The 24603-nt window shown below is 38.0% G+C and overlaps 2 protein-coding genes across 3 annotated transcripts; both read left to right on the top strand.

Moving 5' to 3' along the window:
* The first annotated feature begins 4544 nt into the window (after nt 1–4544).
* On the top strand, nt 4545–8353 carry fxyd11 (FXYD domain containing ion transport regulator 11). 2 transcript variants are annotated; one of them, XM_088084002.1, is made up of 7 exons: nt 4545–4680; nt 6550–6594; nt 6802–6834; nt 7121–7135; nt 7372–7446; nt 7572–7596; nt 7788–8353. In XM_088084002.1, exons 2-7 carry the CDS (start codon nt 6561–6563, stop codon nt 7816–7818), a joined length of 213 nt encoding a protein of 70 aa, XP_087940128.1. In that variant the 5' UTR covers nt 4545–4680; nt 6550–6560; the 3' UTR covers nt 7819–8353. The 2 variants fall into 2 exon arrangements, with proteins under 2 accessions (XP_087940128.1, XP_087940129.1); XM_088084003.1 differs by having other exon boundaries at nt 4668–4691.
* Nucleotides 8354–9353: 1000 nt separating this feature from the next.
* fxyd3 (FXYD domain containing ion transport regulator 3) lies at nt 9354–24603 on the top strand. Its single transcript, XM_042489572.2, has 8 exons — nt 9354–9509; nt 19245–19300; nt 21103–21135; nt 21487–21510; nt 21719–21793; nt 21915–21951; nt 22105–22148; nt 23879–24603. Exons 2-8 carry the CDS (start codon nt 19267–19269, stop codon nt 23896–23898), a joined length of 267 nt encoding a protein of 88 aa, XP_042345506.1. The 5' UTR covers nt 9354–9509; nt 19245–19266; the 3' UTR covers nt 23899–24603.

The following is a 24603-nucleotide window of genomic DNA, read 5'->3' as shown; positions in this document are numbered from 1 at the left end:
AGTTGACTGTCCCTTTAAGTTGCAAATGTTAAAAACACTCTCACTGCAACAGCCGTTTTTTTTTTCACCAGACTCAGCAGTGTGCAACTGGTTCTCCCAGTTTGTTGTGTGGCAGTAGGCATTTTGAATATGGACTGATAATTTGGGCTTTAAATCAGTCTCGGAGGTTTATCTCTGAAGCCCTTCATTTTTAAAGCCTGGGTGTCCTCTTTGTTATCACCAACACTGTGCTGCTGCAAGATGATTTTACAGGAATGGTTTTGTTATTTTATCTTGGCACTCCTTAGGTAGACAAGCTGCAGTCACTGTAATGTGCAACAACACATGGAAGGGAAGCTAAAGCTACATGTGACCACATGATCACAACTTTGGTATGTCTCCTGCTTCCCCCTGGTGGTGAATGTCTGCTTGTGTCAGGAACCAGACTTCAGTCTTTAAGTGTTGCTATACCTCTGCATTTATGTTTATAAATGTAAATGTTTTATATTTGTGGTTAATGGCATAAATTAACAGAGGTAATAGGAGTGATCAGTAACTTCAGGTATTTCAACATGCAATTACAATATAAGCGAGAAGAAATGACCTTTTTCCCTCCCATTTGTCCTTGCTTTGAAAGCAAATTTGTCCATGTGACACTTTAACGTCCACTTAAACCTATGACCTTGCCCCCCTCCCGCATTGTGTTACCAAATGTGTTCACAGAAGCTATTTTATGACACAAAGTCAAACACTCTTCACAGCGTCTCACACACCCATTGTAAAGAAACACACAGTCTCTATTTTACATTACAGTTTGATCAACTGAGCTGTAGGATTACAAACAGCAACACTACATGAATTTGGGATTTTTGTGTGGCTGGCTGGCTCTGGATTTAGGTGGACAGGTTGATGTGTTGAAAAAGCTCAGGAGGCAGAAGTCCGTCCAAAAACAAAAAAAAAAAAAAAGTGGTGATTTATTAACCAAAAATGACAATAGGAACAGAGAAGAACAAAAGATCCAGGAAAACTCTAAGCAAAAAGCATTTGAGGTAGAAAAAAATGTAAAAGAAAATGACAGCCTCGCAGCAAGCTTCTATTGACAATTATCCCTCAGTCAGTTCCCAGGCGGCTCTGATATCCCTTCTGTCCCCACCCAAATTGGACTCATCCACTGCATGGGGGTAGGGTAAACCAAAAAAGAGGCTTACACTTAAATCTAATTCTGGACAACATCAACAGTTAACTGGCAGAATGTCAACAAGTGAGCGAGAATTAATATATCCCTCTCTCTAGGATGAATTTTGCTCCCACATCCTCTATCTGTCTGTCACCAGCCACAGCCAACGGACCTCAGACTGTTGAGCCCCCCCTCCTCAGCCCAGGCTGCCAGCAAACACCAGGTTAAAACACTACAGCAAAAACAAACAGAAAAAAAAGTGGTGTATGAAAACTCTATTTTTTAAGACATTTTACTGGTAAAGTGGGGATTAGACACCCTAATTGACAGCTTCACTCTAACTAACAAGGCACAGGCGGCCTAATCAAGCCTGCTGATAGTGACTGCTTTGATTATTGATTGTTGAGAAAACCTTTTCACATGAGCACTAAACAATGTAAAATCGCAACTGATATTTGACTGTGGTCTTCATTCCTCTTGCTGTGTGTTGTGACACCTGATAGAGCAGCATGGACAGGCAGCCACACACATGCAGGCACGCACGTATGCTCACACACACACACACACACACACACGGGGCAATCAGCAGGAGAGAATTCTGCCTCGTCTTTTAGTTGATACAACAGCGGCGGTGTGGAGCAACGTGTTGACTCAGCTGCTTGGCTACACCTCAGTTCACTCATGTTAGATTCCTGTCATATGTTAATGTCTGATTTCATGACTTCATGTTCTCCACAACTGAGGATGACAGTGGTTAGTTTACAGTGTGACTTTCTACATTTGGTGTATGCTTGTGACAAAAGATCAAACAGGAAAATGTTGTAGAGTAATCACAGTAGGAGTCTCCCGGGTCACATCTCATTTGGCATTTCCTGGCTCTGCTTGAGGAAAAATGTTTAAATACATAACACTATTGTCATGTGAGGACCAACCACCAGTTTTAAAGAGTTTCCAATAATGACTTTGAAAGCAAACTGAAGCTGATTTAATTTCCACAGGATCTTTTCCTTGATCTAAGTGAATCTCTTATCTGCTGGCTGACTGGAGCTGTCTCTCTCTGCTATGTAAGCTAACCTGTTCTAAGACCTTTAGTTTTACTGTTTATGGACAAATATCCCGAATACCACCATAACAGCCATAACAGTGTGTGTGTGTGTGTGTGTGTGTGTGTGTGTGTGTGTGTGTGTGTGTGTGTGTGTGTGCGTGTGTGTGTGTGTGTCCACTGATAACCTACATTGTTGAGCATGTGTTCTCAAGATGACCTTTAACAGACAATGAATCAGTTCAACTTGCTACATCCGTTAATACCTGAGGAAACAGGTTAAACTATTACAATTAAAGTTAAATTATAACAAGCTGATCATGTTAAGATAAGCTCTACAACTTTTAGCGTCTATTTAACCTACCTACAACTAACCTCTAGTTTCGCCCACATTCATGAAGCACCACTGAGACTAAACTAGACTAACATCATAGATCTGGTTTTATTCTCGTTAAATTTAAATTAGTTAAAATTTAAATCAGCTTTAATTTAAATAGACAAAATCTGAATTACAAGATTGCATTGGAGTAAAAAAAACAGCTAAAATACAGGACACCAGACACCAGAATCAACATACAGATACAGCTTGGCTGTATTCATGCCATACAGCATTTTTGAACAATTCCTAAAATCCAGTCAATGCGAGTTAATGTGAAAACTTTATTTTAAATTTAGCACAAATAAAATATAAACACACACACAAAGTGAAAACTTCACTTGTAAGTAAATAAGCCACAAGAAATCTTATTGCTGTATTCCCTCTCTGCTTTGTCATCACCATTCGGCACTCTATCTACTGTCAAATTGCAGTAAATTATTGTGTTATCACTAACACACACACACACACATAGAAGCATGTCTTTCTGTCTGTGTCCCTGTCCCCTGTGTCCTTGCAGTGTTATCATTTGTTGAGAGGTTGGTGAATGCCTCTGCTTTCTCAGTGTGTGACAGGAAATGGTATAAATAGTCACAGATCACCACAGTGACACATGCATGCACTCAAACTCTTCTGCATACATGCACTGAATATATAGGGGTAACACCAACAAATCAGCACAGTTACCTACTAGCATAAAAAATATGGGATGTACGGAGCTGTGCTATTACATGTTATACCGGAAACAAATTCCACCTGCTTACTGTGTGGTTATTAAAGTAAACTTAAGTTATTGTTATGTAAAAAGGCACCCTTTCAAGGAAAGGTTGTAAGTTTTAATCAATCCCGAGTTAAGCAAAGTTTTAAAAAAATCCCTCCCTCCTGTCCAGGGTTATTAAAAAATTAGAGTGCCCATCAACCATACAACCAACACCGAACAATTTATTCCACAGGGAGAGGAGCACTGGTAGATACCTGGATACCTGACAAAGCACCAGAGTGCAATAAGACAACAATTAGAGTGAGAGGAGGAAGGACAGAAACAACACACTGTACAACACACTCACACCTTTTTCTGTCTTTGTCACATCAAAAAAATTAATCTTCTTCTCTTTTGTGCATCTGAACCTTTTCCATTTGTAATATTTTCCATGATTGATATCCCTAATGATTATGCAACTTTGATATGATTTCTTTTTGGGCAGTTGTGGCTCAACTGGTGAAGCAGGTCGTCCTAGGAAGGTCAGAGGTTCATTTCCCTGACTCCTCCAGTACACATATTGCAGTATCATTGGGCAGGAAACTGATCCCCAAATTGCTCCTGATGGCTGTGCCATTGGTGTATGAGTGTGTTTTTGAGTGTTTAAAACTGTCTTAACATACTAAAATAAAATAAGAAATAATGGAAAGAAATAATATTAACATATATATATATATATATATATATATATATATATATATATATATATATATATAGTATTTTTTCTGTAACTTAATTTGAATAAATAACTGTTATATTTGTAAATAATTTTCTGGACATTTTCCAATAATTATATATATGTGTAATTTTATAATAATTCTCTTGTCACTTTTTAATTAAGTCTTGCAATTTGCAAGTTGCAACTTTTTTTTTTTTGCCAAGTTGCTGATTGCCTTTGTCAGAAATCAAACCAATTTTCCAATTTCAGGGGTTCAAATGACTGTGAAAGGTGTCTGAACACAGCACAAGAAAACTAATGTCGATCCAGGTTTCCAAAGGGTTAACCATTAAAATATTAATATGAACAATTGAGCCTCTGTCTCAGTGTGTTATTAAGAAATGCACAGTGCGTTAACTAGAGGTAAACATGGCCACCCTGAGGCAAATTACAAATTACTTTTATCCCATCATGCACACGCTGATGTTTATGGAACAACACTGCCACTGGTCTCCTATACGTACGTAAACGCGTCACACGCTCACACTGTACACGCTGCACACACTAAAGTTTATATCCCAAACAAAGAGGAGGAGCAGGCTCTACTTATTCCGGTAAAATAGCAATTACACACTTTTGACCAGGCAGTGTGGACATTCACTCCTCTGCTCCTGAACCGTCAGCTCAGGTAAGCAACAGGTATGGTGGAGCAAGGCAGCATGGGAGTCAGGGCTCAGGGTCAAGGTCACCTTTTTGTGAATTGCAAGGGCTGTTACTCTGGTGTGCTTCTCATTTAGGCTGAAATTTTAGTGTGAGAATAGAGTGTTTTGCAATATCAACGATTAGCTGATATTCATGTAGAGACCTTTTGGAGAATTTACCTTACATGAGTTTTTATGTTGCTCTGAAAATTTGGAGAAAATGATTGCAATGTGAGCTTTCTGTTTTATAATTTATGACATTGTGCTCATGTATGTGGAGTCCTATAATGAGTTTGATTTCTGTTTTTTGTGATTAAACAAAAGCAGCATGTTTCTATCTTTAAATTAACTTTAGACAACAGTATATTTTTTCATGTTGGATCAGTACTTCGAAACATTAAGAAGCGCAGCACTGCAGTGTTTCGGTTAAGAAAAGAGAAAAAAAGCGGAGGATGTTGGCAGAACATCATTCGGCTGTGAAGGACGCTGAACTGTAACACCCACATTAGGAATTATTTTGTGAAATCACTTTAAACCAAAGCAGAATTTCCATTCTGTCTGTTGCTGCTGTGTCATCTGAGACACATTTTAAGACAAGGGATTTGCAAGACAAAGGCCTGTCCACAGTTTGACCTTGGCTAATGTCATGCTAACTGATAGCCCCGATGACATTCATAGGCAGAGGACAGAGGCCATGATTGAAGATAAGAAACAAAAAACACAAAATAAGTAGTCTCTGTATTATCTTTGTTTTCACTTTATTTCCATTTCTCGAAAAGCTGCTGCAAAATGAATATCTCTGCATGAAGTAACACACTGAAAAATGAATGCATCAAGCCAGTATTTGATCTTCTTATCAGAATAATCAAACATGTAAATAGCATGAAACATGTTTTATCTTTTGCTTAGGTCACTGTGCTTTTGTTTACGCACGGTTTAAATAATAAGGCTGGGGGTGTTCATTTTCAATCTGTAAACTGAAAACTAGTTTGAGTGAGAGGAAAGCAGAGCAAAAAGAAAGGAAATGAAATTCCAAAAAAGCAGCAACTCTAACCTCCATGGAAACCCGGGGGGCCCACGATCAGTTAGAGGTTACAGTGAGGTCGCTGCAAAGGCCTGTTACATGCCCGCTTTCTTCATTCACTCAGTATATAGTTTAAATGTCTGCAGAAACATTTTCATTCACGGAATTAGTAACTAACAGAGAAGGATGATACAGTAAGTTAACCAAATGTTATAATGGGTGTTTTTTATGCTTTTTTAAAAGGGTGATGACTTTTACTGATCTATAAAGACCGCTCTTTCAACAGATTAACATCAATACTTGTCATGATTCTGCATTTGCATCTTGAAAAGCATATTATAAAACTATAAAACTCACCAGTGTTTCCAAAGAAGCTGTATTTTGGATGGTACATAACATAATATATAAACTTTATAAAGTCGAGAATAACTGCTGACATGAATTGAAAATGAGCGAGAGAAAAGCACAGATTCAGAAAATATCTTTACTGTAAAGCACGTGACAGGGTTTGGCCTGAGGCAATGATATTTTTTGTCTGTCGTTTGAGTGGAGGTTGACTGAAAGTTGTCTGGAAACCTGCTGGGTTTCACCCCTAACATAAAAAATGAGCCGCTGTTTACTCTCCAAACACCCAGAATGCATCCCTGCTGACGAGACACTGACCTCTCACACAACAAGGACACTCTTCCTGGGGAGAGGGAGAAGTGCGTGCCATGTGTGCTGTGTGAGAAACTAAAGGGAAAGTGATGGGGAAAAACGCTTGTCTTTTTATTGTCTCTCATAATCACGCTCTCTTTGTCTTTATCTGTTTCTCTCTCTGTCTGACTCTTAGCTGTGTTGAAGATGGGACATCTAACTGTTGTGGCTGTTCTGGCAGGTGAATAAAATAGAAAACAGATAAGTCACCAAAATATTCCTGATATTTTGTTTTCAAGGGCATTTATGAGCATACAAAATCTCAAAAAAAGTATTTTTCTTTTAAACTTTGTGTTGAGTCTTATTCTAGCAGCGTCACTGACTGTATGCACCAAAGAAAACTCCCACACAACAAAATTAACATTTCATTTGTATGACTGTGTTACAGTGCTCTTCACCCTTTTCATGGAAACTGAAGCAAGTAAGGCCAAAACTCTGCTTTCGCCTAATCTTGTTAGGAGACTGGTTTGGTGAGAAACTGGTTTAGGAAGAAATTGAGCACAACTTCTTCTGTGTCCATAACAATGACCAAATTTAGGGTGAATTTAGTGTACCATCGCAAAATGGATGCTTGAACACTTACAGCTGTTTATTGGGAAAAAAAGTCAAAATCCTGAGCCTCCCATTTATGCAACACTTGTTACTAATGTGTTTTTTTTTTTTGCCCCTTTCTTGTTCCTCCTGCTCTTCTCGTGTTTGGTCTGCAGATCCATTTGCTTACAGTAAGTACAGACACTCTTATCTCCTAATTCTTAAAATCTACACTATACGGTGTCACTCTTTGTATGGATTAGAAGAAGTCCAGTGCAAAGTATCATATGTTTACTTAGATAACTTAATAGCAACCTTTGCAAATGTGATTGTTAAAATGCAATTAAAGGATGAATTAAATGTGGGTTGATTTGCCTATTGATTTTAAGATATGTTTGAAACTTTTTTTCTTTTCTTTCTTTAACAGACTACGAAAGGCTACGCATTGGAGGTCTGATCTGTGCCTGCTTGTTGTTTGCTGGAGGACTCAGCGTTATACTCTGTAAGTCGTGAAGCTGCACAGATAAATAAGCCCATATGGTACACCTGCAGTAAACAGTAATAAATATGTTATTGTGTATTGAAGTGTGTGTAACCTCAGTAACACAACCCACTTTGTCTTCACAGACAACAGGTGCTCCAATAGGAACAAGTAGGTTTTCTTTTCTCTTATATCGCACTCACAAATATGTGTGTGTGTGCATTTTGGTGTCTGAATTTTAACAGGTGACATACACCCCTCCCCCTTTATTTTCTCCTTCTAATTGTCCCTTTATCTCTCTTCATCTTTCTTCCCAAACTGCCATGGTAACTGTGGCCCCGCCCTCCTCTCTTACCTTGTAGAAAAGTGGAAGATGACAACAGTGAAATCTGATAGGGTGCCTGACAAACCGGTTTGGGCCAGGAAGAAGAGCTGAAAGACAAGGGGAGGAGAGATTTGAGTGTGTGGTGGGGGCATTGGAGGAGACACACCAGCTCAGATAATTACACCTGTACAGACCTGCGCAAAGAAATACCACTCAGACGTGAAAGCAGTGTCATAGATTGACATATCGTGAGTAAGATAAAATAAATGAAGCCCACCTAGCTGTTTGCTTGTTATCAAAATAATACTGTAATGAATAATAATTATCCCTGTTATTTCCTGAAAATGCACATGGACTTTTACAATTAAGTTTGTCTCACATATTCTGCTAAGTCATTACGTAGATGTTGCATATGGTTCTTAAAATGTGCTGCAAAATATGATGTTTATGGCCTGCTCTTCACTGCATGTTTTGTTGTATGATAAACCAGTTAGATTAACAATGTGGTCAACCATTTCAATATTAACAAGATTAGGAAAAAATGTTAGAACCCTTTGATGTGCACATCAAAAATTAAAATAAATGTCACTATAATAAATGAAATTTTAATATTTTGGGGTTGTTTTTCACAGTTACATCATGTAGATCAGCTTGTCTTACTCTGGGACCTTTAACCCCTTGAAACCTGAACAAATTAGCTTAATTTCTTTGAAAAACATGGAAGAAAGGCAATGAGCTAATTAACAAGAAATTGCCCCAAATTAGCATTAAATGAGGCAAGAAAGATACAAAAACATTAACTGAAAATTAGGAAAAATATTTAAAAATATGGTAGGCCTAAATAGATTGATAAAATAAATAAAAAATAAACAAAATAAAAGAATAAATGTCCTGTGGGAAGAAACAATGCTATGAATGCAAATACAAATAATTTTTAATATCAGTATATATTTATAGTTAGTTAGTTTCCCATCAAAATTCTCTGTCTCTCTTTCATTATTTATTTAATTATTTTATAAAAACTTGTTTTCAGTTGTCTTTGTTTTTAAGAAATCAAACCACTTTGGTCAGGTTTCAAAAGGTTTAAATGCAGGTGAAAGGCATAAAAACGTAGCACAAGAAAACTGATTTTAATCAAGGGTTAATGACCTCAACTCCTCCAGCTGCAAAGGGCAGCTATTGAGAGTGTTCATTGAGTTAACATCCTTGTTATATGTACCGTATTAAGCCTACACTGTCATACTACAATAATATTCCTGTGTAGCCAATATATATCACAGCTGTGGTTTTGTTATGCGTCTAAAGGTTATTTTTTCCGTAATTTTATAGCATTTATTATAATTTTATTAGAATTTACATCTCAGTGTGGAGGTAAATCGGGCCAACTCGACAAACTTCGACATCTTCGTTCTCGACAAGCGAACATTAATGCTTCACTCCTCCTCCTCCTCCTCCTCCTCCCGGCTCTCACTCCTGACTCTGGATCAGCTCCCACGTCCCGCTCCTCCTCAGCCGTGTACTCCCCCAACCGCCAGCCAGACCACAGAAACCGACCCGGGATCAGGATTACGGACAAAACTCCAGCATTTCAAACTCAGCCCCCTTTTCTAAAACCGAGCCAACCTGTTGAGTGTAGCAGCGCTGAAGGCAGGGTGTTGGCGTCCTGTGTGGAGAAAAGTCGCAGCTTCTGAGTCAGATATCCGCCTTCTTGGGAGAAATTTCCTCGTTTTTCGTCGTTGCTAAACACAACTTGTGAGAGGTAAGTTTTAAACAAAGAAATAACCTCATGTTTCAGGAAAGAGTCTCTTCTTCAAGTGATTTTTTTTATTTGAGGAAATTTGTTAATGTAGTTAAAATTTTCCAAATATGCTCGCGCGCATCTTTTTAGCCAAAAGTAGCACAGTTTAGCTAACGTTACGGTTAGATTAGAGACAACATTTAAGCTAGCTTCTAAACATGTTTGTTTGTGTGTTGTTAAATCTTTGCTTTTTCTTAATAACTGACAAATTGAGGTGTTTAAAAGCTATAAAAAAAAGAAGCCTGGGATAACATTTACAAACGTGTTTTCTTTAAGAGAAAAGTCTGTTACCATTCTTCAAAAATGTTAAAGTACAATTCAACATGCGTATGTCATAAGCCCATCGGCTGACATTTCCACTCGAGCACACCACAATGGAACGGCACGCGCCCACGAACCAACATGCGTAATGGCCAGAGTAGTCTTCCTTCACGCGCTGTAGTCACACTTTTCACGTCAACCGTTTTGTTTGGTTGTCTTTATATTTATTTTAAGTACGCTGCAGGTTTTATTTACAGTATTTGTACTGTACCTGCTTGTATCTTCAGTCCACGTTCAACCCACCGGATAAGAGAAAAACTGACAAAATAATGAGTGTGGTGTGGTCTGAATCACTGCAGCTAATTATTGGCTTCTTTCACGCTTGTTAAATAAATAGCATTAAACAGATGATATTGGATAGCAGAGTGGACATGTAACAAGTGTCCAAAGGATTTTTAAACCCAGGGATTTTAAACATTTTACACCACAAGCACTCACTGTACCAATGAAGACCTCCTGCTGTGGATTTTTTTCAATATTGTCATACTGTTACATGCTTTTTCATGAACACATACTGTGTGTGTGTGTGTGTGTGTGAGAGAGAGAGAGAAAAGGCCAGTAGATAAGAGCAGTGGTGATAACAGTTTGCTACTATGTGGCACCAGGACAGATTGGGACAAGGACAGATAACGGAGATGTCAAATTCTGGACAGCATAGAGCTACTAAGATGAAAGGATTATTAAAGTATTGATGACAATCGAAAGCCTCAAAATTCACAAAGTTAGAAAACAATCATATTCGCCTGAGTTTACTTGTTAAACAATTAAAAAAATGTGTCATCAAATTGCCATACATCAATTTTGTGTAGACTAATTCTTTTCGCACTAATGTAAGTCAGGTTTCTAGGTCATTTCAACACTGTGTATTTTGACACTGTGGCACAGAAGGGTGAGTGCAAAATGCAAATAATTAAGTTATAAAATTATAGAGATGCATAAACAGCTCAAACAGCTGAGGGTTTTTTTTACATTATCTTTGTGTTTCTGAGATCTATGGTTACAGATACATACTAAGCCATAAGTAAATGTGTTGAAACATGTTGTCCAGAATCATGAGGCCATTGTAATTTCACATCAAATATCAGGTCTAAATAATAATCACAGGCCAGAATGCACGAATGCATGTTTTTAGCAAGTGGTGTTTCCATGCCCACAGATATGCTGCAAAGCTAACACACTCTTTGGTGGACACTCTACAAGATGTCTATTCTGCAACAAGTGGATGTCCCTTTGTTTGTGAAATTTAAAGTGTGGGACATCAGTTACTGGTATAACTAAACGGGCCATCCAGAAGGAAAGTCAGGACATCAGTAAAGTAAATTTAACCAAAACTCAACACAAAGTTATCTCAATACTAACACACTATATCATAGATTGATTGTATTGATGATTGATTGTCTGGGGCTTAGGTCGTGGCTCATGACTTAGAGCATGTCATCTACTTAGATTACTTAATTAATCAATCCCTGGCTCTTCGAGGCTACATGCCAAAATATCCTAGTGCAAGATACTAAACCCAAATTGCTCTAGATGGCTGTGCAGTCAGCCTGTACGTGCATTTAAATGGTTAACTGAGTAGGAGGTGGAACTTTGTATTGCAGCCTCGGCTACCAGTTTAGGAATGGGTCTGTGTGAATGTGTGAATGTGGCATGTAGTGTAAAAGTGCTTTAAGCGGCTGGAGGACCCGAAAGGCAAATATAAGTCAAAAGATATCTTTCAGTCTCCTTTTCATCCACAGGTTATATATTGATATGAATAACAGGTCATTTGTGTGCAAAAATGCCTACATTTAGACTGCTAAAATTTCTACCAAAACAAATCAATATTTTCCACGCAATGCATGTCTATGCAGCTTATCAAGAAACAGAATTAATTTCAGAGTTCACCCAATAGTTTATATACAAACTACACCACAAAATATTATATTTTTGGGATATTTTAATACTCCGAAATACTATTTCAATGTGTCATCTCGAAATGTGTACTCTTTATGTGCATCACATGCCTTACGAATAATTTCAAACAAATGCACAGAGAGGGAAACATGCAGCCACACATTCAACTCACACCTGTATAACTGCTGGATGTCTACTGTGTTTTGCTCTTGACAGATATAAACACACCACAGTTCTCTTAATATGAACAGAGATTTTCATAAAGACCAAAGTGATACAGAAAGAGATGAGAGAGGTGTGAGACAGAGAGGAGGGGAAGGTGAACGAAGGTGGCGACAGAGTTGTCTTTCCTCTCCCAGGTGAAACACACTCAGCTCGCTCTCCTCACCTCTCCTCACATGACCACAAATCCTAAAAAAGAAATCAAGAGCGATTGAGGAAAACAGTTAGAGGGGAGAAAGAGAGAGCGTGAGGCGAGACACACTTTCTCCTCACCTTTCATCACTTTGGTTTCTCACCAACACAGATTTAGAAACCCCAACAAGAAGACATTGATTTTACTGTGACCTTCAGTGCATTTCTTGTGTAACCACAAAGCTTTCATTCACAGCTCAGCAAAGACACTGGTAATTATTTCTTATTTATTAACCAGTCACAATGCTTTTATTAACACCTCATACTATAATTGTTAGAATTGAATATTTAAAATTATGTTACAAAATTCTTCGCATTTTAATTTTCCTTAACTTTTATTTATATATTTATTTGTTTATTTTCAATTTTCAGGTTGTTAAATTTTTTGTACTTTTCATATATGTCGTGCTAATTTTTGGGTCATTTCTTCTAATGTTTCTTACTGCCTTCTTCCCAAGTTTTGGAAGAAACTACACTAGTGTTGTTAGAATGTCGGGAGCATAAGAGCTGATTCAGGGCATTTGCAAAGTTTATTAGAGTAGTTACTAGTTAATATGTGTAAGTTTTGTGGACAGAAGATGAGATGAAATGAGGGAATATCCTTTTATCTGCTAATAATGACTCCTGTGTGAGGAGCATGAGGTCTGTTGCTAGCTGCTCACTGTGAGCCTTGTTGTTACCATGTGTGACTCATGGCTCCAGTATGCTCCACTCCCTCTTACCCTCCGTCTGTCTGTCTCTTTGTGTCCCTCCTTATTCCCTCTCTTTCCCAACCACACACTCCCTCGTCTTCCTGCCTCCCTCTCTAAACTCCCCCAGGCTTGAATTCTTCTTCCTCTCTCACTCCCTCTCTCAACTCCATATCATGTTTGTACTTTCCTTTTTTTCCTCTTCTTTTTCCATCCCTCTTTCCCTCTCGTCATCAGTGCGGTGCCTACTCTGATTCCCCACCGCCCTCTGCCTCTTCCTTTCTATTTGTCTTGCTTATAACACTTTTAACACTTGAGTTACATAGTTACTTTAGTTGCATCTGTTGAAACCCATTGATGGCCAGTAGCATGTTAGCTGTTATCACCAAGCTATTCAACTGCCACAGAGACAAATGGTCAACTTTTTAATTATTCAAAAACCCATCAAAACGTCATGTGCCTTATCATTCACATTTCCAGACATTCAGTTACAGAGAAACATCATGTACTACAGTCATAAAATGATCAATTACTGAGATCATTGCTAAAATGAAAGGAGGAGCAAGTAAAGTTCAACCTGTAACAGCAGTTTTGTTGTTGTCTTGTTGTCTGTATAGTTTAGAAGCAACAGAACAGAATGACACACACCGTGTCTCAGCTGCGATAAAAGCAAATTATTCATCACAGATTATAAAGCAGATTCACACTTTTGTTTAGTGTGTTTAGTTCACGACAGCAGAGACTTTCCTGTGTGTGTGTGTGTCATAAAGGATGTGTTGCACACAGGAATCCAGTGCTGCTAATTTAGGAATAAAAAATACCACTGAGAATAGGCAGCTGTCTTTGTAGTGCAGCACAGGAACACACACACATCCACACACTCTGCATTCAAACAGCTGGGTGGGGGGAGTGTTGGAAAAATAGAAACAGGGACAAAGTCACACATACATGTTGTGCACACAAAAACCTGTAACACACAAAATACATAAAATAGTGGAAGCACAAATTGAATCTTTGGTTTTTGGGATAAAGTAGCACTAAGGTGACACAAAGTAAATAGTTATACACATTGTGTAAAATATATTTCTTTTTTTAGACAGGATGACAGCTATATACTGGTGTATCTGTCATACACCTCATATTACAGATTCCCATGACACTCGCACCTTCACCCTTAACAGGATAAGCACTATTAAAAATGGATGGATTACATTTTATGTTTTGCCACCTAACATAATCATGAGGGAGTAAACACTTGTCTCACATTCAAAGCCAACTGGTGGCCTTTCTTTGTAAGAGTGCACTATGTCCCTCTGTGTGTATTTTTGATACACATTTTTGGGCCACTTAGGAATAGGATTTTGGTTCTCTGTTTGCCATCTAGCCATGCAGATAGTTTTGGTGCTGTTTGACCAGATTTGAAAAATAAATGTCTCTGATATTTCTGCCTCCACCCTATTACAATAGAGGTAAATAGATTAACATTTGTGATGTTAACACTTTTACAGCAATGTTTTATCTCTGGTAATAAACAGATTTTTGAAATGCATCCTCATAAAACGGTTGACGAATTAGTGTCCCCACCTGTTAGGATAGGTTTAGGAAAATAATTATGACAATGTAACATAACGTAACAGGAAACATGATGACATCATGACATGACATTAATGTATGTAATTTAAGATATCTTGTTGTTGACTTTTGGTTTCACACTGGACACAAACCCTGGATTCTGAGGTTTAAGTCCTGTGTTTGTTTGACCTGTCCACCATCATGACCACCTCACTATGCAGACTTTTTTGCCTTTTATACCACAGGAAACGAATAAAGTGCATTACATTTCGTTGGTTCACAGTGAATGAGAGAAGCCTGATTTCTGTTCTACTGAAAACTTTTCACAGCAATATCTAACTATCTAAGTACTGTAAGTAGTGTGTGGGATCCTGACTGAGTGAATGACAGAGTGACCGATAGCTTCATATAGGAGCTAGGTCTCTTTTGAAAGCCCTGCAACTTATTGTGTACCATACTGTTGGATAAGAGACGAAGAGATGAGTGAGGTGAAAGAGAGAAGATGGTAGTATGAGCGTGAGACAGGCACAGAGCCTAGAAAGCCTGTGCTTTTTGTAATTTGTAAGGGATGAATGAGTGGAAAAGACTCAACAATAGGAGAAGAGAGGGGACGGGTGAAGTAGCAAGGACACGCAGAGGTGTGTCACAGAAGGGAGGTAGTGGAGGAGAGGTTTAAAGAGGCTGGAGAGGAAACAGCAACTTATCAAAAGCTGAAGAGAAGTGTGAAACAGTGGCTTTAAACAAATGGGCTATTCTTAAAGCTTCTCTAAATGATTGGAAAGGAGTATCAGACAGAGAGAGAGGCAAATAAAAGAAGGAGAGGGCACAGAGACATAAGAGTAAGAGAAAAAAAGTGGAAAAACAATCCTAAAGACAGAAAGAAAAAGAGATGCAGCAAGAGCGGAAAAGAGGAGAGCCAGTCGGAGACAGGCAGAGTAGCATGTCAGAGCCAGAACAGAAAAGTCTTTATCCTTGGACCAGGCAGAGCTGGAGACGTGGCTCCACAGGGAATTTGTACACAGGGGGAAAGAACCGTTTTACATAATATCTTCAGAAATTCTATTTAAATTCTATTCTAGGCTATAAAGCCTTCTTTGGTATCAGCCAACTTCCAATGCTTTGCTGCACAGTGTTTCCCACACAATTTCAATCTATTTGTGGTGATAGACAAGAAACATTAACCCAAATCACATCTGAAACAAATTGTTGATTATTCAATTAGTTGTTTGACAGGAAAGTAATCTGCAGACATTTAGATAATGAATTAATATTTGTCACCTTTTGAGCAAAAATGTGAATGTTACTGTAGGATCTGGGGAAATCTAATCTGCATTTTTTCATTGCTTTCCCACAATTTACAGACCAAAAAAGGTGTCAGTTTATCCCAAAAGTAATTGTGGCACATTTGTCCACAATGAAAAAAACTTAAGTTGTAGGTCCAAATCACCAACATTTGATATTAGATATTGTGTTGTAGGAGGATTCTGCAAAGCATGTAAAGTACACCATACTCTCCTTACCTAGTTGGGTGCTGTGCTCCATAAACACAATGGTTTGCATGCACACCTCCAACTTTCACCCTCTGGCTCCACCTTACACTAACATTTGCTTTAGAACATGATCTTCAGATAGGAACACAGTGGCGCCTCCCTTTTTTACACTGCTTTCTGTCCCTCACCCTGTTACGTCTCTCTCTATATTCTGCCTCCCCTCTATAATAGTCTCACCCTCATTTTGTCCCCTGTGGCTTCCTCTGTCCCTGTCCTTCTCTCTCCTGTTTCTGTCTCTGCCCTCCGTCTCCTCCTCCTCTCTCTACTCTCTGTGTGGCTCTCTCCTGAGGTAAACCATTCTCTAGTGGTTGTTGGCCTGTTTCCCATCCTCTACATTCCCCCTGCCTCGCCTTGGGTTGCTGTGGAGAGGCACCAGGAGAGGTGCACTCGTCCCGCTATTCTCTTTCTCCCTTTCTACTAAACTCCAAATACCAACAAAAGAGAAGGGAGACACACTGTTTTACGCACATCCTTCTTTATTGGTATTCAAAGGTCACTGTTGTTTGTGTGTCCTTACAGATACTTAGAAAATAAACTACCGTTGAATGGTAGGAGCTGAATCTTTACTATAACATCTTCTGAGTTTCATCCTTGGTCTCATCTGTCATCACATCTGTCAGTCTCACCTGTGGAGCTTAAAGGTGCCTCATGGAGTAAAAGTTATGTTTTTTTTAGTTTTTGGTCACTCACAAAAATGGCATCATATCCTTGAGATCTAATAAGTATTGAATTGCAAAGACAATTTTACTCACAGTTTTGATTTCTGCGGTGTGCATATCCATGTTTACCTGCTAGCATTCTTCTTTTTCACTGCCCCTGGTGACGCATTGGTGTGTATCTTTGCTCATTAACGGCACCTGTAGATCAGTAGAGTAGTGCAAAACCATAGGCCTTTAAGACATTTTGACTTTTCACAGTAGTTAAAAGCAAGTGAAAATGGTGATCGATGAACTGCCTTTAGCCGATTTCAGCATCCTGGCATTTTGCATGCTGGCTCACTGACATGCACCTAACTCTAACATCATTAGTGTTATCAATAACACCTGTGCTTTTTTTAACAATGGCAAGTCAAAAAGTCCGATTGGCTTGATTGTCAGTCTGTGCATGTATGACACAAACAAACCAACACTAATAAACAACTATTAAACATTTAAACTATTAAAAAACGCTACTATTTTTACCTATATATCTGGTCAGGAGGTTATGGTTTTGGTTCATTTTGTTTGTTTGTCTGTCTGTCAGTCAGAAGGATTACTTAAACATTTCTGGCCCAATTTTAATGAAATTTGTTGGAAGAGTTGCATGGACCAAGGAAGAATAAATTTAAGCATGGAGTGGCTCTGTGTCATAGGGCAGATGCAAAAATTAAAATTCATTAACATTGCAAGATAGGGCATTTGGCCTTGACAGAGGTCTGCTCCTCAGTAAGAAAGCTTTAGATAAAGAGAATGTATCCAATTTCCCTTCAGAAATTGCTGTAAAGGTCACATTTCAGCAAACTCAGACAAACGAGACAGATAGAAGGGAGGAGCAGCTGCTGTAGACTTAAAGACCTAGTCCAAACAACGGTTAAGTTTCACTTTCACTGTGCCCGCCATTCTGCTGCTCTGTGTGTGCCCAGAGTACGCCCTGCACACTTAAAGTGAGACGCAATTAATAACGGAACAGTTGATATACTCCAACAGCACTCCTAATGGACTCTTCCAATCCAAAAATGGAAAATCTATTTGTGGCAGCAGATGTTTCAATCATGGTGGGCTTCCACAATTAAAGGAGTGTGTGGAAAACATTGTGCTGTGTTATTTAACTGTAACCTCAGCAGGAATTCAGACCAGAGCAACATACAGACTAATTTGATTAGATACTCCCATACTGCTGGTGGCCAAGGCAAGGCGTGTTTAAGATCTCCTCTTAGATCAACAGCCAGTCAGTCTAACCTGAATATGTTGTCATTCACATAGTGCATTTTTATGCATGTTTGTGTAAGTTTTTGCTCACATGTTGAAATGGGCACATGTGTGTTTGCTCTTCACTATGGAGCGCTTTGAATGGAAAAGTACAGTAAGTGGAAAATCACTACAGTGTAAGTTAAGGTGTGTCTCGTCCCAGTGCACACGTTACCTTTGCTGCTCCAACATGGCAGCTAACACAGCGTGGACACAGCCGCTCAGACAGTGTGTGGGATGTAACTGCAGCTGTCAGGAAATGTATTTGTTCCCTAAGGATAATATAAGTGGTATTATTGGAAACTCCGCCTCACTGTCAGGAGAGAAGTTTGACGGGAAGTATTTAAGATGAGAGAGTTTTTTTGTCAGTTTTTAATTATTAGCAGGGAAAGGAAAATAAAAACATCTCCACTGGCTGATGTGACTTCAAGAAAAAGCTCAAAACCAACTGTCTATATACCAATGCAAGCTTGAAATAGGATTAATATGACATTACAGACAGGAATAGTATTGGAAGGTTGAGTGTACTTTAATAATATTCTCATTGATTTTTTTCACCAGCAAGTGAAAACTCATTTGAAAGAAGGAAAACTGGGACCACACCGTAGATGACTACATGTACACTTATGATACATGCAGTACTGTCCATTTTATATACAGTTAATTGAAAAGATAACATCGAAACAAGATAAAAAAGAAGACTGAATCTTCAGAGCTTTTACACGGCAGCGCTGTAATGCATTATACAAGGTGATTTAGTTCCCCTGTTAAGGCTCCATTAGAGCACTTTGCACCCATCAACATCAGATCAAGTTTCTGTGTGTGTGAGTGTGAGAGTGCAGGACAGTCCACTTTGTGCCTGTCTAAATATGATCATATTTCCCTGTGTGTGCTTTGTACTGTAAGAGGGATGACTTTCTGTGTCTGTGTGTTTAAGTCCTTCTAGTGCCCCTCAGAAAACACAGACATGCTGAATGTTGCATCAGGTCTCTGTTGACTCCGTTGGCTGCCAGCATGAGCCAGTTTGGAGTACTTCAATCAGCTTTCTAACATGCATGCACATGTAAAATGTGATTATTTGTGCCATTGGGAGTGGAGATAATGTTATTTACCCCATGTAGTTAATGGAGCCTTGTTCTAATGGCTGGTCAATGCTCCACAGTTAGTAGTTTATGTTTTCAATCAATATGCAAGCAGAAATCAACAGTTAAGGCACAGATTTTGAGTTTTTAATAGCATCATATTTTTATTATGTTTGATGTTTGTTGATATTTTTGTTGATATCAGTATCTGTATTTATCTTCGCAGGTAAACAGCCTCAAGCGTGAAGATGTCAAAGATCTGTGCTTTGGTGTTGATGACACGTGAGTAAAACTTTTCAAAGTCTTTTCCCTTCAGTTTAAAATCCCTCTTCATTAAATGAGAAACTTCCTACTTTTAAAGGTCACAATTCATCTTGCATCTCTAAGTCCTCCTGACCTGTTAGCTTCACTTCCTTTTTGCAGAGGAAATTATGCCTGAAGGTCTGTCTTCTATCAGCACATTGCCCAAGTGTATATTTTTATGTCACTACGTAACATGTGTGAGGTGGATGAGTGGTTAGAGAGATCATCTTTTTGCCTCTTCACTCCAGATTTTTTAACTTTTTGGATGTCTGATTTTGTGGTATTGAAATAAACTGTAAAAAAGCAAATCACTAACACTACAAATAAGATGGCGATAAGGTGCTCTGCAATTATGGCACTAAAAAGGTGAGGATGACAACATCCACAGCTCCTTCAGGTGTTATTAAAGAGAAAAGATGGGATGGATAAGGATGAAGAGAGATAAAACAGACACAGTTTTATGTGACATTTTTAAACATCTGGATTTTTTAATAAACACAAGATTTAAGAGTGTTTTAAGAGGTGTTTCAATCATTGACAATCAATCACTTTCATTTGTCAATGACTTCATGTAACAGGCACAGCAATTCACCTGTTTTTCCTCAAAAGTACACAAAATAAAAATAAAAGATATAAAGGCACTACAATATAAGATCATTAAACCAATGGGACTATTAATAATTGGAGTAGTTTCTCTAATTATTTTTTTATTGTTGAAATAATGTCAGAGAGCCATTGTTCTGTATTTAACCTTTTTTTTTTTACAATACTGATTAAAACAAAATAAACACAACAAAATAGGACAGGAAAAGAAATGAGCAAAAAAAAATCATACAGTGAACACCCCTTCATAATGTATTGATACAATATTGCCAAGTATTGATTTTGCAATAATATAAATTATGAATGTTGCAAAGACAAATTAAACGTTGGTAGCCTACAAGAAAAAACATCAATATCAATATCAATATCTTTTTTCAATCTACTAAATACATTTTTCTGCTATAAAATGACTGAAGTAAGATGAACAGCCTGAATACTTTACAAAGTTTACTTTGGGGACATAATTTTCAGCAGGAAAAAAAAGGTAGAAAAAATGACAATGTACTGCAATATATGTCGTTGTGATACTTGCAAAACATTTAAAATTGCAATAACATTATTTTGTGGTTTAAGTATCGTGATATTATTGCATCATTGAGCCTCTGGTGATTCCCACTCTGAGAATCTATGAAGGCTGCCCAGATCTTCCTAAAAATGGGAGATCATTTTCTTACATTGTAGAGGATCTTCTCTGAAGCAAAATATGATGTCAATTCATTGATCTGGTGTCTTTGTATAAAGAAGGGAGGTCATAGTTACAGTTTACTATAATACCTTGTTCCTCAGCTGCACTGATGCTAAACAGTTATTTATTGATTTTTTATTTATTTTATTTATTTCAAGTGTTCATAAGATCCACACTCCAGAATCCTATGGGATATTATTTTCTTTAATTTATGAAGTAGTTTAAGTAATACATTTTCAAAACTCTACCCGATCCTATGTGAATAATCTGCATTTATAATGTTATATATCTGGCACATAGGTGAGATATTACTGTTAGATTTGTGCAGCTTTTGTTAAACATCAGATATCCAAATCATTGGAATAAACTGTAAATCCAGCAATAAGATTTTTTTCCCTTCCTTTTCAACCCTCATGATCTCTAACAAACAAAGTGAAAAGTCTCAAGCTGTATTTCACGGTTGTAAAGTTTGTCTCCTTCTCAACTCCTTCAGTCGTGTCCCTGGTATTTGCAGAAGAACAGAACTGTAAGTACACTGTTATGTCTTTTTTCCTTTTAGTCAGCCAATACAATGATAGCAAATGTTTAAGTGATACAGTTAACAGGTTTAATCCAAAAATTGATCTCTATATAACATCTGAAAATAAAAATCTTTTTTTTTTAACATTTTCAATGTAACTTGAGTGTTATGTCACTTTTAGTTGGAATGTATTGATCTGATAGTTAGGCACGTCAATCATTAGCGAGAGAATGAAACTAGGCCATTGTGTTTGTTGACTTTATTATGTCACTGTTTGATATGTGGATGTCTCTGTAAATCCTTATTTATCTGCTGCTCAGCTTTTAACTGACCCTGTGTTTTTTTCTGTCACTACAGTGGAAGATGACCCATTTACCTTCGGTAATCTATCCTTTTCTAATCTATTCTTTTCACAATCATTTAAAAGTTAATGGAACTAGCAAGCTGATCTGCATTATTGACATAAAGAGCAGTTTGTTGTTAATCACTTTTTACATGTAGATAAAAGCTTTGGTGTAATATTATTTTACTGCCTGTTTGTTTATTTATTGATTGACTGTCATATGGTAACCATGAGTTTGTTGTGCAGACTACCACAGACTGCGTGTTGGAGGCCTGATTCTAGCAGCTGTCCTCTGTCTCATTGGCATCACCATCCTCCTCAGTAAGATGCAAATCATGCACACACCCTAACCACACATACAGGGCCATAAACTGCCTCAAACAACGCACAAATACACACAGATATCATACAGAAAGTCAATGCTTCTTTTCTCTTGTTCCAGGTGGCCACTGCAGGTGCAAGTTCAACCAGTCCAAGAGGTGATCCTTCATACAGTTACACATTAAAACCATTTGTGTATTTGCATTAGAGACTCTAAACTAGTAACATTTTACATTTAATATAATATAGTTAAAACAGATTTAACAGTCTGCTTTCCTCTTCTCTCACTCTCTTCTTTCATCTCTTTGCAGAAGGAGGACAGGAAGCAATGCTCAGCAGATGCTCTCCGACCAAGGTAATGTTTCTTCACCCACCGAAACCCCCTCCTCAACTCGTTACATGTCGTGTTGTCTGAAACGTTCTACTAAAACATTTATTTATTTAACCCACAAAGGAAACTGTATGTGTAGTTATGGTTTACTATAAATGTCAACAGAGAAGATGATCACCTGTAATCTCAGACACATGACAAGACCAACAAAAAACAAGCTAAAAAAATAGTCCTGCATATGTTTTCGACATGCATTATGTATGTAGACATGTGTAGCAAGATACACAGATTCTTATCCCTCCTAAGATTTCATCACCCAGTTGGCATCCTGCTGAGGTCTAAAGTTATATTTACTCTGTCCATCTGTTTCACTGTAAACGGCCTCGTGTCAGACACACACACTGACACAGTATGGAAAGCTCACGTAGCGCTGGGCTCAGATGGACTGGACCTCGCTGTTCAACAGGTGTTGGGACTTTGGGTGTCTGGCATGCAGATGAGGGAGGAGTGGAAGAGTGGTGTGAGGCAACCATTTTTATGTAGCGGTGCAGCCATAAAAGATGCCCTCTAGAGTTTGGAAGTCTTATATTCCGTGTGTTATGCAATTTGTGTGTCATTAATTTGTTGTCAAGCCAGTTTATCCCTGATGACACTGATGATGTCAGATGCTACCAGTAAACCAGGCTAGATGGATTTTAAGCTGTGATGCAGACAGAATACACAGGTGGCCCATATGAAAAAAGACTGTGTGCCCGCACAGTGTGTAAGCAACTCAGCAGAGGCCCACAGGGACATGATGCACTGATGGCAATTTCCACCTGCAAGGGTGTACACACACACACACACACACACACACACACACTCTCTCTTTCTTGTGCTTAGTATGCAGGGATAAGAGGCAGTGTGTTAATTAGGGGTCAACAGATATTGATTTTTCAGGACAAATTCTGATTATTCGTTTTAATGAGAGCAATAACCGACAGTTGGAACCCGCTTTTACAATAAAAATGAAAATATTTCTGTTGTAATTTAGAATTTGAAATATAACTAACTCCAACACAAAACTTTGTTGAAAAGCCTTTAGCAAATGATTAATAAAAACTGAAACTTTCAACATCACACACAGCAAGTTCCCTCCGCCTTTTAAAATTAAGGCCAGTGAAATTTTAAATTCGAAATGAATGAATAAAAACAGCTCCTCCCCCCAGTTCCTCCCATACTGACACTTTGTTTGCATGTATTGCAGTCTTCTTTACCTTTTTTAGTGTAATATTCACTTTTTCATCAATTGATTTTATCGGTCATCATAAAAAATAAAATGCCAAGTGTTAACTCTTCATCACAATCCTCACATACAGAGAATGATATTTTTCATGACAACATTGCAAACTGCACTTAAATATTAACCTCGCCTGTTGTGAAAAATTTCTTTGTCTTTTCTTGTCTTTTCATGGTTGTCAAACCCATTGGCCAAGAAAAAGTGTATTTAAAGCAGCAAATGTAAATTTAAAGTTTGTTATATTGGACTATATACAAAAAAAAATACTTGTTTTGGCTTTAAATGAATGCTTTCAATATGAGTAAAACCACATTGATTCTTTTCAAAATTTGATGAATTGTTCTTCAGTTTTATAGAATAGCGATCTAAAAACAACTTTAGGTAATACAGGGTAGATTAGATATGTTTGTGTAACCGAGTGTAGTATGTCAGCACATTAACAATCTGAATTTGGAAAATATGTGTCTGTGTGCAGGTCGTTCCTGCGACTGCTAGATGTCCACCAGAACACACACCAACGTCCCAAACCTGCAACCAACAGATAACACGGAGGAGCAGCAGTGGGATTTGATACATCCAATGAGAGGCTTTTGTTTTATTGTTAGAGAGCAACAGAAAGTAGTCTGTGTGTACCAGTTACGAGGTGTAATGCTTTCTGCCTGATAACTGAGCTACTGATCTGCAGCCTGCGCCTTCACACATACACACACATACAAGTCGTCACTTTCATTTCAATCAGCTGAAACATTTTAGGGGTTAAAAAGGCTTTGACATGAAGAAACTGTCGTACAAAACCTTTGGGAATTCCTTGTTTAACTCAGTGTGAATGCTTTGTCATTCATTGTTGATAGTTTGGTTGATTGAGCTGAAAGTGACCTCATACAACAGTAACAAAAAACTATTACCAAAAAAGTTGTCCACATGCTGTAGGTTGTGTCAGTGTCTCGCACTACTTCTGTTGTCTGTACTGTATGTGTAAGGTCAATATTGGTGTAGATATTAGTCGCTTACTGTGGCCAACCTAACCTGCTGTCCGTGCTTTAATGTTATATATAAAATCCATGAGTGTGTAGAGTGCTGTTTATAATTCATGATAATCTGTTAATTCCCATGTTTAGCTTTATGGAGGAAAGTAGAGGATTGCACTGTTCAGAGAAACACTCTGCTATGTTTCTATAAAAGAACCATTGAAACAAAGAA

This window comes from Plectropomus leopardus, chromosome 11, assembly GCF_026936395.1.
Source record: "Plectropomus leopardus strain MGB_pleo_1.0 chromosome 11, ASM2693639v1, whole genome shotgun sequence".
Taxonomy (NCBI): Eukaryota; Metazoa; Chordata; class Actinopteri; order Perciformes; family Serranidae; genus Plectropomus; species Plectropomus leopardus.
Note: the sequence above shows the minus strand (reverse complement) of the source record. Positions and strands in the feature narration are given on the sequence as shown.